Source organism: Triturus cristatus, chromosome 3_2 (genome assembly GCF_964204655.1).
Source record: "Triturus cristatus chromosome 3_2, aTriCri1.1, whole genome shotgun sequence".
In the NCBI taxonomy this organism is placed as follows: Eukaryota; Metazoa; Chordata; class Amphibia; order Caudata; family Salamandridae; genus Triturus; species Triturus cristatus.
In genome coordinates this window covers 416,324,436-416,338,852 of record NC_140584.1, presented here as the reverse complement: position 1 = coordinate 416,338,852, position 14,417 = coordinate 416,324,436, and the positions used below count along the sequence as shown (strand labels likewise).

Below are 14,417 nucleotides of genomic sequence, written 5' to 3'. Positions count from 1 at the left end.
AGGTAGGGGAACACAGCAGCAGTGTGCATCCACTGGAAAACCTTCTGCAAAGCAATGAGCATTTACTACCTCCTTTTCTGTTTCTCACTCCGGTGAGGGGAATTATTACTAACCATCTGGAAGAATGGCACTCAATAACAGACAAATGGGTCTTGAATATTGTTAAGAATTGATACTCTTCACTTCAGGTTTCCTCTTAAGTTCCACTATCCAAAACATTGCTATTTCAGAAATACTTACTTCAAATGGAAATCAACGATCTATTGCTCAAGTATGCAGTGGAGGAGGTTCTTCATTACCAGAAAGGATTGGCAATTTATTCACAAAATGTTTTGGGTGCCGAAGACAGTACTAGTAAATTCAGACCCATACTTGATCGTCGAGTACTAAAATAGAAAAGGAGAAATTCAGAATGTTGGTATTACACCAGATCCATCCTCAACTTCACCAAGAAGACTGGGTGTGTTCAAAAGGCCTTGAAGGCACCTACTTTCATGTTCCAATAATAGCAAAACATTAAGAATGTATTCATTCAAAGCAGGTACAAATCATTATCAATACAAAGTCCTACATTTTGATCTAAAGCCAGCCCCTCAAACATTCGCAAAATGCATGGCAATTGTAGCAGCGTATCGAAGGAAACAGAAAATCTTCATTATCCTTACCTGGACAACTAGCTAATAAAAGGTAGATCAGCAATGGAGACAGAAACATTTCTAGTCTTGCCTCAAAACACTAACTAACCTGGGTCACCAGGTAAACCTCAAAGTCCATTACCCATCCAACTCAAAAGATACAATACCTTGGAGTAATCCTAGATACCCATTACGCAAAAGTGCATCCTTTGGAGGAGGGTTTCTTATCAATCAGTTTGCGGTGGCAGTCTTTTACATACTAGTCATTCAGCGGCGAGGCAGATCTCATCTCTTCTGGAGCCAGTGGCTTCTTTCATCTTTCTAGTTCCACATGCAAGGTTTCACATAAGGCTCTTGCCATAATGCCTAGAAGAACAGTGACATCAGTTCGTGAATAAGTGGGAAAAGAAATGGACCCTCTCACAGCATGCAATCCAATCGATTCCATGGTGTAATCATCCGAAGAACTTATTAGTAGGAATACCATTCCATCCTGATCTGCCAATTCAAACTTTGATCACAGACTCCTCTGTCCAGGGTTTGAGAGGTCATATAGGACACGTACAAGCCCAGAGTATGGTCGAACAAAGCGAAGACTCATCATTTCAATCTTCTAGAATTAAGAGCAGTGTTTCTGGCCCTCAAGTCCTTTCTTCCGTCAATAACAACTAACTCCCTGCTTGTTCAGACCAACAATACAACAACAATGCATTATCTGAACAAGCAAGGAGGAACTCATTCTCAACCCCGATCTCTAGAAACTCGAGCCATATGGAAATGATTAATAACCAGGAACTTAACAATAAAAGCTATTCATCTCCCAGGTGTTCAGAACGGGGCTAGCTGCAAATATATTTGCTTGCAGGCGTAAACAACAAAAAATAGCAAGACTAGGCATCCAGGTTCTCCCTACCAGGGGCAAAAGGGAATGCCGTTTTGATAGTCTGGTCTTGGAAATTTATGTACGCATTTCCCTCCCAATTCCTCTTATACCCACAGTGCTTATCAAATTCTACAAAACCAGAATGATGATAGCACAGGAATAGCCTCATCAGTGGTGTTTCACGGATCTTCTTTATCTGTTAGAGCAACCACTCAAGAGATTGCTGTGCAGAAAGGATCCTCTGTACAAGTTGAGAGGACAGATTCTGCACCCCAACCATCCATCACTAAGCTTGCCTGCTTGGCTCCTGAATTCCTACAATATTGCCATCTAGGTCTTCCGTAAGAATGCATGCACATTCTAAGAGAAGCCATGCATCCTTCCACAAGAAAATCATACGCCTTCAAGTGGAAGAGATAATGCATTTGAGGCATCCAGAACAACCACAATCCTTCCTCCTGTCAAGATGATGTACTTGTATCATATCTTCATTTAGCAAGATCCAGCTTACAGTTTTCTTCTATTAAGGTTAACCTTGCGAATATAACTGCCTGTAGGAAATTTCCATCAGAAACCTCCTTTTTTAAAATACATGTGAGTAAATATTTTCTAGAAGGTATTAAAAAGGTTTTTCCAACTTCCAACAGTTAACTCCATTTCTCTTCCTTAAGAACTTAACACTGTCCTCTAAATTAATGGTACCACCTTTGAACCCATACCCAAAGCTACCCCACAATAGCTCACATGGAAACCAGCCTTCTTAGTTGCTATTACCTCAGAGTGTAGTTAGTGAGATTCAGCCTCTATACACCACTGAACCATTCACAGTGTTCCATAGTAAACAAGTGGTAATCGGAACACACCCCGGTTTTCTCCCTCAGGTTGTTTCGGATTCCCACATTAGCCAAACTATTTCCTTACCAGCAACTATTTCCTTACCTACAAAAACTTCCTTGCATTGTCTGGACGTTGCGTCCTGAAATTTTATTTAGACAAAACCAAGGAAATAAGACAGTCTTTTAAAAAACTATGGTCCAACACTTACAGGCTTGCCTTCTAAACAATTTATTTCGAGATTGATTGTTTCATGCATTATTGTTTAATGCCAAATAGCAAAGAAACCCCTACCTGGTACACCTAAATCACATCCTACATGGGTAAAGCCTGCTAACCTAGCTTTTCGAAACGTTACACCCCACATTTGTGCCCATTTTCACTACTAGACAGTGGTGTAATGGCTATGAAATGCCCTGAGCCCTGCTAACCATCACTCAGTGCAAGTGCTCTGACCTTTGTAAAAGTTAATGGCTGATTGGTTTATGCCAATTTGGCGTAGCTCAACTTTAGTTGTAAGTCCTTAGTATATGGTACCAGGGGTGCCTAGGGCCTGTAAGTTAAAGTGACACTCGTGGACTGCAGTGCTAGTTGTGCCACCACGAGTATGACAAAGTAAGACGTGTCTCTTAGACTGCCACTGCAGACTGGTAGAGCAGTTTAACTGCTAACTAAACTCAAACCTCACTTTGTAATATGTATGACAGCCATAGTGCAGGCCCTTGAGTCCTAAGGCAGGGTGCAATATATTACAAAGTAGAACCTATGTTTTACGTAGTAAAACTCCTACATTTTTGTTTTCACTGTAAGAGGAAGACTCATTTGTAGGGCTACTGGCAAGCACACGTGGAATGAGCTGCTCTGTTGTGTAGGTAGACCGGCTGGCAGCAGAGACAGAGGGACTACAGTTACCAAACCGGTTTTCCCTTGGATGTGGAGCCCTACCTCTAAGATGGGCTGCCAAGCTCCAAACACACAACGAGAGAGTGGTTCAGCCATCTTGGAAATGGGCAGAATAGAGCACTCTGGGATAGCTAGATGCCACACTTCACGTGAAGTTGTCATCAGGTAGGAGGAAACCAAGTAGCCCATTGTCCAATTACTATAACCTCCAACAGTAGCACTTTCTGGGCATAAAAGGGGCTCCTCTGACACCCAGAACTAAGATGGCCCTACTATCCTTAAACCGTTACTTCGAAGTTGGACCGGAGAAGAGGAGTGAAGGAGGACTACCTTACTGAGCTTGGATCTGGCAAAGAAGAGACTGCACCAAAGTTGGACTGCACTTGCTGCTCCTAGGGCTCGTGAAAATAGGACTTTGCCTGTGGTGTCTTGCTTGTAGAGAGCCCACACCTGAGCCCAGCTAGAAACAGACACTCCCAAGAGTCAGATGGCGGACTGTCTGTTCAATACATGGCCACAAATGCTGAGGAAGTCTTACTGTGAGAGTTGGTTGCCCAGATCATCGCAGCGCAGCCTTGTAGACCAACACTGAAGCCCAAAAGTTGCAATTTGGTCCACCATAAGGAAAGGTATCACCAAAAGAAGGGACCACTGGCTCAGTAGTGCCTGGTTACCAGTAGTGACTGGACTAAAGAGGACTTCGGGAGGCTTCAAAAGGTATGGTATGGCCTGGGAGTGCAGACTCTCCTCTTGGTTGGTTCTACGGCTGCTGTTTGTGGCCTTGGTTGGGATTTGTATAATGCTTTATTTAAAAGTGCTGTTATTGCTGACAAATGAATTTTCGTGAAAACTTGCCCTGTTTTATTAATCATAATGATTGCAGAGGAATTATGCTTACTAAAGTTAGTGATTCCGTGATGCATTACAGCATGTGATTTGGGACTTTAAGTCTGGGTATGTTGATAAAGCCATTGGGCCTGGTCGATTTAAAGGGACACCATTCTACATGGCTATGTGCTACATAATGTATTAGAGGGGTACAGTACTGTGTCTTTTGGGGATCATGACCTTTTAGGGGTCAGATGTACTGCCATTGAAGGATTTCCAACAGCCTCATGTACATTTGTAAATTTCTGTGTAGTAATAAGTAGAGAGTAGGCTTTTAATTTTCTAGAGAAAAGCACAGACTGGACAATCATTTATTGAGATTTATTTTGTGCCAGTGAATGGTGATTACTATCCCACACCATCTTGCCTGAGTAGGCCTTTGACTACTCTGCTACCCTTAGAGAGTCCAGCGCAACAATGGGGTTTTGGTTCCTAGTAAGGGGCGTAATTGTGGGACTATTTTTCGTGGGTCTATTACATGTGCAGGCCTAACAACTTATAGCCTGTTTCCTTACATGATGCCTCAGTGGGACCTTGACGTAGTCTTGATGCTTCTTATGTGATACCCTCCAAGCCTATAGTTGCTCGCTGCAGCTCTGGACTAATCACTGTCGTCCTCTGCAATTACATCAGCTTGTCACATGAGCGAACTGCAGGAACTTTCAATGCAACAGCCCTTCCCAGCCAGGAAAGGGAAGGCTGTGCAGAAAATGACCCTGTTGAGATGGGTAGTCCTCTGCATCAAGATCTGCTATGCACTGGCCAAGAAACAACCTTCTGTGGGGCTGAGAACACATTTCCGCCAAGGCTGTTACAACTGTGTTTACACAGAGGTTGCCTGTCTTTGATATCCGCCACTCTGCGAAGGGGGCATCTGTCAATATGTTCAGAAAGCTCTACTGCTTTGTAGTAGGGAAGCACAAGTTGCCCTTTTGATTTCGCAGGGTTTTTTGATTTGAGTCTACTCCACTGACCCTCTACCTATTTTGGCGGGAGGGATGGACTGCGTTGGTATGTAGTCTAAGGTGAGGAATCTGCAGTTAATGTATCCATCAGAAGCACAAGTTACTTACCTTAGGTAACACTCTTTCTGGTGGATACTCATTCTCATATGCCTCACTGACCTCCCTCCACATTCTTTGGAGTGCCTTCAAAAAAGTTCAAAATTTGAAGATCAACCCATGGTCACCAACAATAAATTTACGCTACACATAAAAAAAAACAAGATACTGACGTCAGTTAGCAGAGGTGGTACAAATATGTGGCTCCACTACATCACTTCCTGGGCGATATGGAGTCAGTGCAGACTCGCACAAAGACACCTACTGTCATGTGCATTGATGGAAAATTCTCCAGATCCAGCCCGATGCCTGGGGAGTAATCTAGACCAGAAATTTGCAATTAGACTATCCATCAGATTGAGCATTTATAAGGAGAAGTAACTTGTTATGCATGTACGTAACATTTTCTCAGGGTACCAACTTGTGTTTTATTTTTCGTACCGATGTGGATTGATATTTCGGAGATGGTGCCTAGTCCTGCTTTTATTAATGCAGAAGTATTTCTTGTATGCTAAATACATCTGGTGTTTTGTTCACAGTACGCCCTATGAAGCTGAAAGAAGACATTCTCTCTTGTACGTTTGGTGAGCTGAGTTATGGTTTATTCCATTTCATACAAGAAGTGCGGAGGCCTAATGGAGAGAAGTATGATCCAGACAGCATCCTATACCTGTGCCTTGGTATCCAGCAGGTACAAAATGGTTGCTTTCCTTTTGCTGCCTGAGCTTTTCCTATGTGCTTGTCACTTGTGTGCGTCCCATAACATTTTACTACATTGTTTAGGCATTTCTACACCATAAATGAATGATCAGACGCGTATTTATGTGCTTAAAAATGGTATCCATACCAATCCATTTTGGGGGTTTCTCTTCTGCTGGCTTTTCTTATCGCCATGTTTCTCAACAAGAGTTTCAAAGTTTTGGATGTGGTACACTTCATTTATAAATTTGATCACACAGATTCTTTCCAGAACACATTCTTACCATTCTTCTGCCTACTCCTACCGTTTAGTGTTGGGCCCAGACCTTTGCAGCTTGTTTTTGTTCAATGAAGTTTGAGTCTGTTGTGACTCCACCCTTGGTCCACTATGCACCAGCACACTGGCTCCACCTTAAATTGTTTTCTTCTGCCTTCCGACTCGGACGTTCAGGAATGTTATTCCGAGGTTGATGCGTTAAAATGCACCAAATCTTAGTTCCTTCTTGAGTTCAGCGGCTAACCCTTCCAGCCTTATGATGTGACTAACCCTACTGAATTTAGGAAAGCTACAGTTTGCACAGTTAAGACTTTGTACCTTACTGGTAGCAGTCTGGACAAGCTACCTTCCTTCCCAGAGTTTTTCGCTGCCCACTCGAAATGTGAGGAAATGCCTCTTTTTGTATGGTCACCCCCAAGTTTTTCGACTGATGCTGCTGGTTTTTCAACCAAGACTGCACTGAGGCCTGCTAACCACACTTCAGTGCCTTAACCCTGAAATGTATATCGAATTGGCTATACCCAGTTGGAAGTGGCTAACTTACCAGTTAGTCCCTAGTATATGGTATCAAGGTACTCAGGGCATGTAAGTTAGAGGGGTTCTCCAGGGCTGGCAGCACTTGTTGTGCCACCCTGAGGCCCCCAAGTAAAACAAGTACCCCAGTCTGCTACTGCAGACTGGTAGAGCAGTTCTGCACTGCTAGCCTGACTTTGTCATTAAAAGGAATGACTAAACCACCACTTCCCCTGTCACACCTCTGGCAGGCCTACTGAGTTCTAAGGCAGGGTGCAACATATGACACAGCAGGACATGTGCTTTACCTGTCCTGGCAGAAGACCCGCAAAACTACTGGTTTGACTGTTGAAAGACTTGGTCTCCCAATTTCCAAGTACAGTGTTACACGCTGACCCATTAGCCAGGCTAAATCGTGAATGGTGCAACCAAAGTGGGCACCACAAGGTATCAAATAACTCATTAAATTAAGCCCAACTTGTGCCTCATGTTGAAATTAACATAACTTGTTGTAGTGTACAGCTTCAACAAAGCTGTCACTTTATCTTTAAACTCCTGTGCCTTCTGGGGCACACATGAAGCCCGTTCCATAAGGCATCTTTCTGCCCTCGTGGACAGACGTGCCAACAATTGTCAGGTAGGAGAATAATAAGGAATTGCAGGTCAGGGTGGTGTTGACTCTCTCCGGCAGGAAGCCACTTGGGTGATAGCCCCAAAAGGCAGGCTTCAAAGGGAAAGCCACCTTTGATGGGTAGATGTATCACACTAGGAGGAGGGCTGTCCTGTTATTTAGACAGAGATGCTAGCATGGGAAGCAGAGTGAAGAACCCAGTTGCCAAACTGGTTTCCCCAAGGGCGTGTAGATGTGAGCTAGTCACACCCCAGGGATGGCTAGTTGTGAGAAAGTGCCCTCTTTCTCCATGGTTGCCCCCACCTTTTGCTGAATTGCTAATGTGAGTGTGCCCTGGGCCCCTGCTAATCAGTAGGCCTATGTTCTTTCCCTAAAACTGCATTGAAAACAAAACCCAGTTGGCATCTCTGACCACAGGTCAGTCCCTGGTAAGTGGTACTACAGCTACCCAGTGCATTGTGACCAGGGAAGACCTCTAAGGGCTGCGTTACTTATTGTGCCACCCTTCGAGGCCCTGTACCTTTACACTCTCTCACTGCCTTTGCAGGCTGCGTGTTTTGGTGCATAACAAAGTGAAGAGTCGACAGAGTACACATCCCTGTGTGCCATGCCTACAACCCACTGCCCTGTCATAGATCAGTCACCCCTCTAGCTGGGTGCACTATACCAGTGGTGAGGGTACAGGTTCATGAGCCCTGTACCCCTACAGTGTCTAAGTCCATTCTTAGACATTGTAAGTGCAGTGCTGCCTTTAAGCGTATATGATGCTAGGAGTCTGTCATTACAAACTCCACCGCACCATAACGGCTACACTGAAAACTGAGAAGTTTGGTATCAAACTTCTCAGCACATTAAACCCACTCTGATGCCAGGGTGGGATTGTGAGAAAGTGCCCTCTTTCTTGCATGGTATGCCCCCACTCTTTGCTGAATTGCTGAATGTACTTTGACTGAGTGTGCCCTGGACTCCTGCCAATCAGGTGCCCAGGGCCTATGTTCCTTCCCTAAAACCCAAATTGGCAAACCCTGGCAACATGTCAGCCCCTGGGAAATGGTACCCTAGGTACCCAGGGCCTTGTGACCAGGGGCGGCCTCTAAGGGCTGCTGCACTTATTGTGCCACCCTTAGAGGTCCTGTACCCTAACACAAACACACTACCCTTGCAGGCTGAGTGTCTGGGTACAAGACGAAACAGAGTCGAAATGGCACACATCGCTGTGTGCCAGGTCCACAAACTAAACTGCCCTGGTGTACATCAGTCACCCCTCTAGCTGGGTGCCCTATGCCAGTGGTGTGGGCACAGGAGCATGAGCTATGTGCCCCTACAGTACCCAGGTCCATTCCTGGGCCCTGTAAGTGCAGTGCTGCCATTTAAGAGTATATGGAGCTGAGAGCTCGTCAAACACGAACTCCACAGCACCATAATGGCAACACTAAAGACTGAGCAGTTTGGTATCAAACTTCTCAGCGCATTAAACCCACACTGATGCCAGTGTGGGATTTAATGTACAAAGCACTACAGAGGGCATCTTAGAGGTGCCCCCTTAAACCTAACCTACAATCCACGTCTTGTCTGAAAGGCTGCCTAGGCTGCCACACAGCAGACATGTTGCTGGACCCCTAGGTGGAGAGCCCCCGCTCTCCTGTGCCTGCAACAATGCACATCCTGGGCTCGGTGCTAGGTCTCCTCCCCCAGGATGGGCAGGGGTAAGCTTCAAAGGCATGCCGCCTTTGTGAGCTTCTCCACGCCACTTGCTGTACTCAGCAACTGGCCCCCACAGGTTCTGACCCCCACTCTGGCGGGAAGACTGGCCGGAAACCCCAAGTAAGGACAGGGGATGTGCCAGCCTCTGCCAACCCCACCCCTCAGGTGGGGGAGGCGAGGTGAAGCACATTCCGGGCTCTCGCCATCTTGAAGATAGGAGAAACTACCCAATCAGGACTAGGCTGCTGCCCCCCTCCCACAGGAGAGTGGCAGGATAGGGGGTGTACCCAACCCAGGGCAGGGACCCATTGGTCCCTGCCTTTTACCTACCTGTAATGCCCCTAAATCTAGTATTTAGGGGCACCCTGAACCTTCCTTCCTTAGATTCCAGATTCTAAACTAGCAAAGAAGAACAAGAAGAAAGAAGACCTGCTGCGCAGCTGCTAAGAAGAGGAAGACACCAACTGCTTTACATGCCCCAGCCCTTCCGGCCTGTCGACCCTCGAACCTGCTCCTGCTAAATCCCGGCACCTCTAGTGGCCAGCAACCTCACAATCCCCGGAGGACCTGGCTACCTTGTGACTCTGAGCACCTGGGACTCCCACGAGCGGTGGCTCTGCTCAAAGCAAGTTTCTAACCCTGACATCAGCCCGGAACCGTGAACCCTGCACACTCTGCACCCGCCACGCCTGGCCTGTGCCGGAGTGAACAAAGACCCCGAGGATGACCCCCCGGCGACTGTGACCCCGAATCCGGCACCCAAGGATCCACCTCGACGCTCCTGATGACGCCTGCAGCCTCAGAACCAGGGACCCCCCCCCCCCCCCCCCCAACCGCGATCAACAGAGGGTAAGATTTCCCAACATCAAAAGGCCACTCCTGGGTACCTACCTATCCTCCAACTTACCTCTCGAAGTGGTGGTGGCACCTAAAGAATCTTTGTGGCCAAGCTTGCAGCCTTTGTTCGTCCTGGAGCTTTCCCATTAAAATCCATTGAGTGCCCGAAGGCTCAAAAGCACCCTGCACCCAGCCGCCCGAGTGGCCCGGTCAGTGCAACTTCTACTCCTACCTACTTCCCCATTTGCCCTGAGCAAGTGACCAGGAGCCCAGCCCCCACAGCCGCGTGGCCTGCTAGTCAGCAGCCACCAACCAAGGCCCCCCTGCCGCCCATAGGATAACATTGGGCCTAACTCACTCTGCACCCGGCTGCCCCTGTGCCGCTGAGGGTGTAACAACTGTACTTACCTGACCCTGGGAGACTCCCGAGTCTATGCCCAGAACCTTCACTCTGCCAGTTGAGTACTTGCCCAAAAGCCTATAACTCACTTTTCTTCTATAGGGTAACATTGACTGGCTACTTCTGAAATTTCTTTTAAGTGTGGAGTTTCTAAACTTTAAAATATTCACTTAAAATCAACCGAGTAACGAAAACGGAAATACTCACCTGCTATTAGGAGAGACCCCAGTGCTGGATCTTGGTGCCTACCACTGACCCTGAAAAGTACTTACAACCGTACTTACCACTAACTCAATTTTCTCCCATAGGAAACCATTGACTGTTTTTCTGTGAAATTTCTTCTAAGTGTCGATTTTTGCAAACTTCAAATATTCTTTAAAAATCGTACCAACTGTGAAAACGTAATTACTTACCTGTTTTAGATAGATGCCCCAGTACTGAGCCTAGGAGCCCAGCACTGGATTACAAAAGTAACGAGAACATACTTTACCCGTAACTTGAATTTTCTTCCATTGGAAACCATTGACTGCTTTTCTGTGAAATTTCTTTTAAGTGTTGATTTTGCAAACTTATAAATACTCCTTAAAAATCGCCTGTATAACTTAAACGCAGTTTCTCAACTGCTTACAGCTGGTACACTAGTGCTGGATCCAGGATCCCACACTGACATAGAAAAGGTAACCATAACCCAACTTACCTGCTAAGTGAATTTCCTTCCCTATGGTAACATTGGTAATTTGATCAGAAAAAGTTTCTAAGTGTCCACTTTTAAAATAGCAAAATTTTGCTTAAAAATCACAACAGTAACTAAATCGAATATACTCACATGTTTCCAAGAACTGTCCCAGTATTTAACTAAAGCATCTCATTCTGAGAAAATATATTTTGATTTCTATTGTTGGTTCTAAAATAAAACAACCATATATTTTTTATATAAACCATTGACCTAGAGTTCAGTTATTGAGTGTGTGAGACCATTTGCTGACTGAGTGTGTACAACAAATGTTTTACACTGTCCTCTGATACTGCCTTACTGCTCGACCAAGCTACCACTTTAGAGAGTAAGGTTATATCTAACTTTAACCTCTGCCAAACCTCTGGGGACTGTGGACTCTGTACACACTGTACCTATTTGGGAACAGTATATACAGAGCCACTTTCTCACAGGGATTTAATGAAAAATGCATGCAGAGGGCATCCTGGAGATTCCCCCCCGAGAAACAACCTACCACTAGTGTCAAGGTTGAGTGGCTGCTTTCAGCTGCCACCACCAGAAAGGTTTCTGGACCCCTGGGTCGAGAGTCTGCTGCTCTCAGTGGCCTGAAACAATGCACATCCTGGGACGAGGTGCGAAGCCCCCTCCCCCAGGGTGGGCAGGGTCCACTAAGGGGAAGCTTCAAAGGCTTGCCGCCTTTGTGAGCTTCTCCAGGCCACTTGCTGCTTTCAGCAACTGGTCCCCACTGGTTCTGACCCCCACTTTGGGCAGGAGAACCGGCGGGAAAAACAAGTGAGGAAGAAAGGTGTGCCCACCTCTGCCAACTCCACCCCTCAGGTGGGGGAGGCGAGGTGAAGCACAACTCTGTTCCCGCCGTCTTGCAGATGGGGGGGGCCCAGCCAACCATGGAAAGGCGTATGCCAACCTCCCTCTGGAGGGTGGCATAATAGAGGGTGTACCCACCCAGGGAAGGGACCCATTGGTCCCAACCTTTTTACCTACCTGTGACGCCCCTAAATCTAGCATTTAGGGGCATCCCTGAACCTTGCTTCCTCAGACTAGAAACTACAAGAGGAAAAGAAGGACCGAACAGTTGTGCCGAAGCTAACAAGAGGATGACGCCCACTGACTTGGCCCCAGCCCTACCGGCCTGTCCCCACTTTGAACCTGCTCCAGCGAAATCCCGCTTGTGTCCTGCAGCCAGCAACCTCAAACTCAGAGGACCTGCCTGCCTTCAATTCCAAAGACTGTTTTCCGTGAACACCGGATTTGTTCAAACAGACACCAGCTCCACAAGGATCCGAGAGTTTGCAGCACTCTGCACCCAACGCCCACGGCCTGAGTTCGAGTGGCCCAACACCAAGAGGAGGTCTCCCCAGCAATCCTGGCCCGTGATCTGGCGACCCCTGACCTGCCTCCAGCTGACGCCTGCAATCACAAACTGGAAGTTCCCCCGCCCCCAACCGCGACGAGGAGCTGGTAAGAAGATCCAACCCTAAAAGTCACCCCTGCACCCGACGCCTCACGGCCTTGGGTGGCCCAACCGACGTTGCCTAACCAACCCCCAAGATCCCAACTTACCTCTCCAAGTGGTGGTCACATCCAGAAGATCTTCGTCCCCGAGCCCGCTGTGCTTTTGCAACCCGGAGACTTGCCGTTGGAAGCTACAAGGCTTCCGACACCAAAACAGGACTCTGCACCCAGCTGCGCCAGTGCCGCTTAGGGTGCATCTTTTGTGCTGGCCTAAACCCCTGTTTGCCCTGAGCTTAAGTCCAGGAGCTTTGCTCCCACAACCCAGTGGCCTGCTCGTCAGCAGCCACCAACCGGACGTCCCCTATTGGATAACATTGGGATTATGCACCCGGCCGTCCTAGTACCGCTGAGGGTGTAACAAGAGTGCATCCTTGACTCCCTAGTGGACCCCCTGAGTCTAACCGCAGAATACCAACTACCACAACAAGATACGTTCCTTTGTACCAATAACACTGTTTTTCTCTATAGGATAACATTGTCTGTTTTTTTATGAAAAGTTTGAGTTGGAAAATCTAAGAAATCCTTTAAAACTGTAACTTAAATAATCAAAATGCTTTTAATTACCTGTTAATAGGAAATGTCCCAGTGCAGTATCCAGGTATACTGCACTGTGCAAGGAAAGTAATCTGAAAAGTAACTTACATGATATTCTACTAAAAATCTCATACAAAGTATATGTATTGTATTCTAAAAAGCATTGCATTGTCAGTAACACTACTGTAATCAAATCAAATTACAATTCAAACTGTTTACAAACTGCAGTACTACTGTAAAGTATTTATTGCTTACCTGTGCCAGGCTTGCTTGATTCTAGTGAATAAAATTACTAAAAGAATATTTTTATACAAAAGCAATTGGTCTGAAGTTCAGTTGAGTGTGTACAACAAATGCTTAACACTGTCCTGTGATAAAGCCTTACTGCTCAACCACACTACCCTTGAAGGTTCCACTGGACTCTGTGCACACTATACCTCACTTTAGTATAGTATATACAGAGCCAGCTTTCTACACTAGTGAGGTTTGAGCACCAAGAGAGGGGCCTCTCTATCTTGGGAGTGGGCAGAATGGTGCATTCTCTTCCAGGGGATCCTCATCAATAGTCATAAGCACATGAATATTCCCGCCCATGTGCGGGGACCCCCGAAACATATAAAACATATATGTAGCTCTAAATATATATATATGTATGTATATAACAATGAACACAATGCAGCCTTCCATACACTTAAAGTTAGAGCAATGTTGTAAGAATTTCCTTTGCACATGTATACAATTCCAATAAAGTAGGGAGAAAGAAAACACATTTGAAAACTGCTTTAATGCACAATAGAAATCATAATCCTGCAAAGAGGAATGAAAAACATTGCCAGCCCACAGGCTGCATTGCAGAAACATTTGTGTAAAAAGCTGAAAAGCTAACCCACAGAAACACATAGAATAGAACTGGCACCGTGCTTTTAAGGCAGCCATGACCACAAGCTTCCCATCATGCCTCGGGGGTGACTGTTAGGTCAGTTGTTCTTTCCGGCTCCTTCTGTCAGGACCCTGGTAACTTCAGCTCTCATTTTTTTCTGTCGGGAATTATTACTTATTTTTTGTTGAAAGCTTTTTACTTCGACATCTTTTTACTGTTGAAGTAGGTTCCTACTATTTTTGAGAGAGTTGAGCATAATTTTTTACTCAAAAATGCCCTCTCTTTTAAAACAGACACCCATCCTGTCTGTATCCTTTGCCTTTATAATTCTCATACTCCCAAGACTTGCCAGCATTGTCAGTCCTTGTCCAAGAGAACTCTGAAGGACAGAGAGAGGATTTGCCTCAATGGGCTGGCTGAGAAGGGAAGATCACCTTCAAGAGACAGGTCTCCGGTGAAGAAGAGGAAGGAGAGAGACAGATCTTCATCT

General features: G+C 46.0%; 1 protein-coding gene across 10 annotated transcripts in view; it reads left to right on the top strand.

Annotated features, from left to right (window-relative positions):
- The window catches only part of ZMYM4 (zinc finger MYM-type containing 4), a 1,418,124-nt gene that overhangs the window by 1,213,627 nt on the left and 190,080 nt on the right, over window positions 1-14,417 (top strand). For all 10 annotated transcript variants that reach the window (XM_085648002.1, XM_085647995.1, XM_085647996.1 and 7 more), the window contains one exon: window positions 5,744-5,895. In XM_085648002.1, coding sequence (XP_085504128.1) covers window positions 5,744-5,895 — 152 coding nt within the window. The remainder of the gene's footprint in view (window positions 1-5,743; window positions 5,896-14,417) is intronic.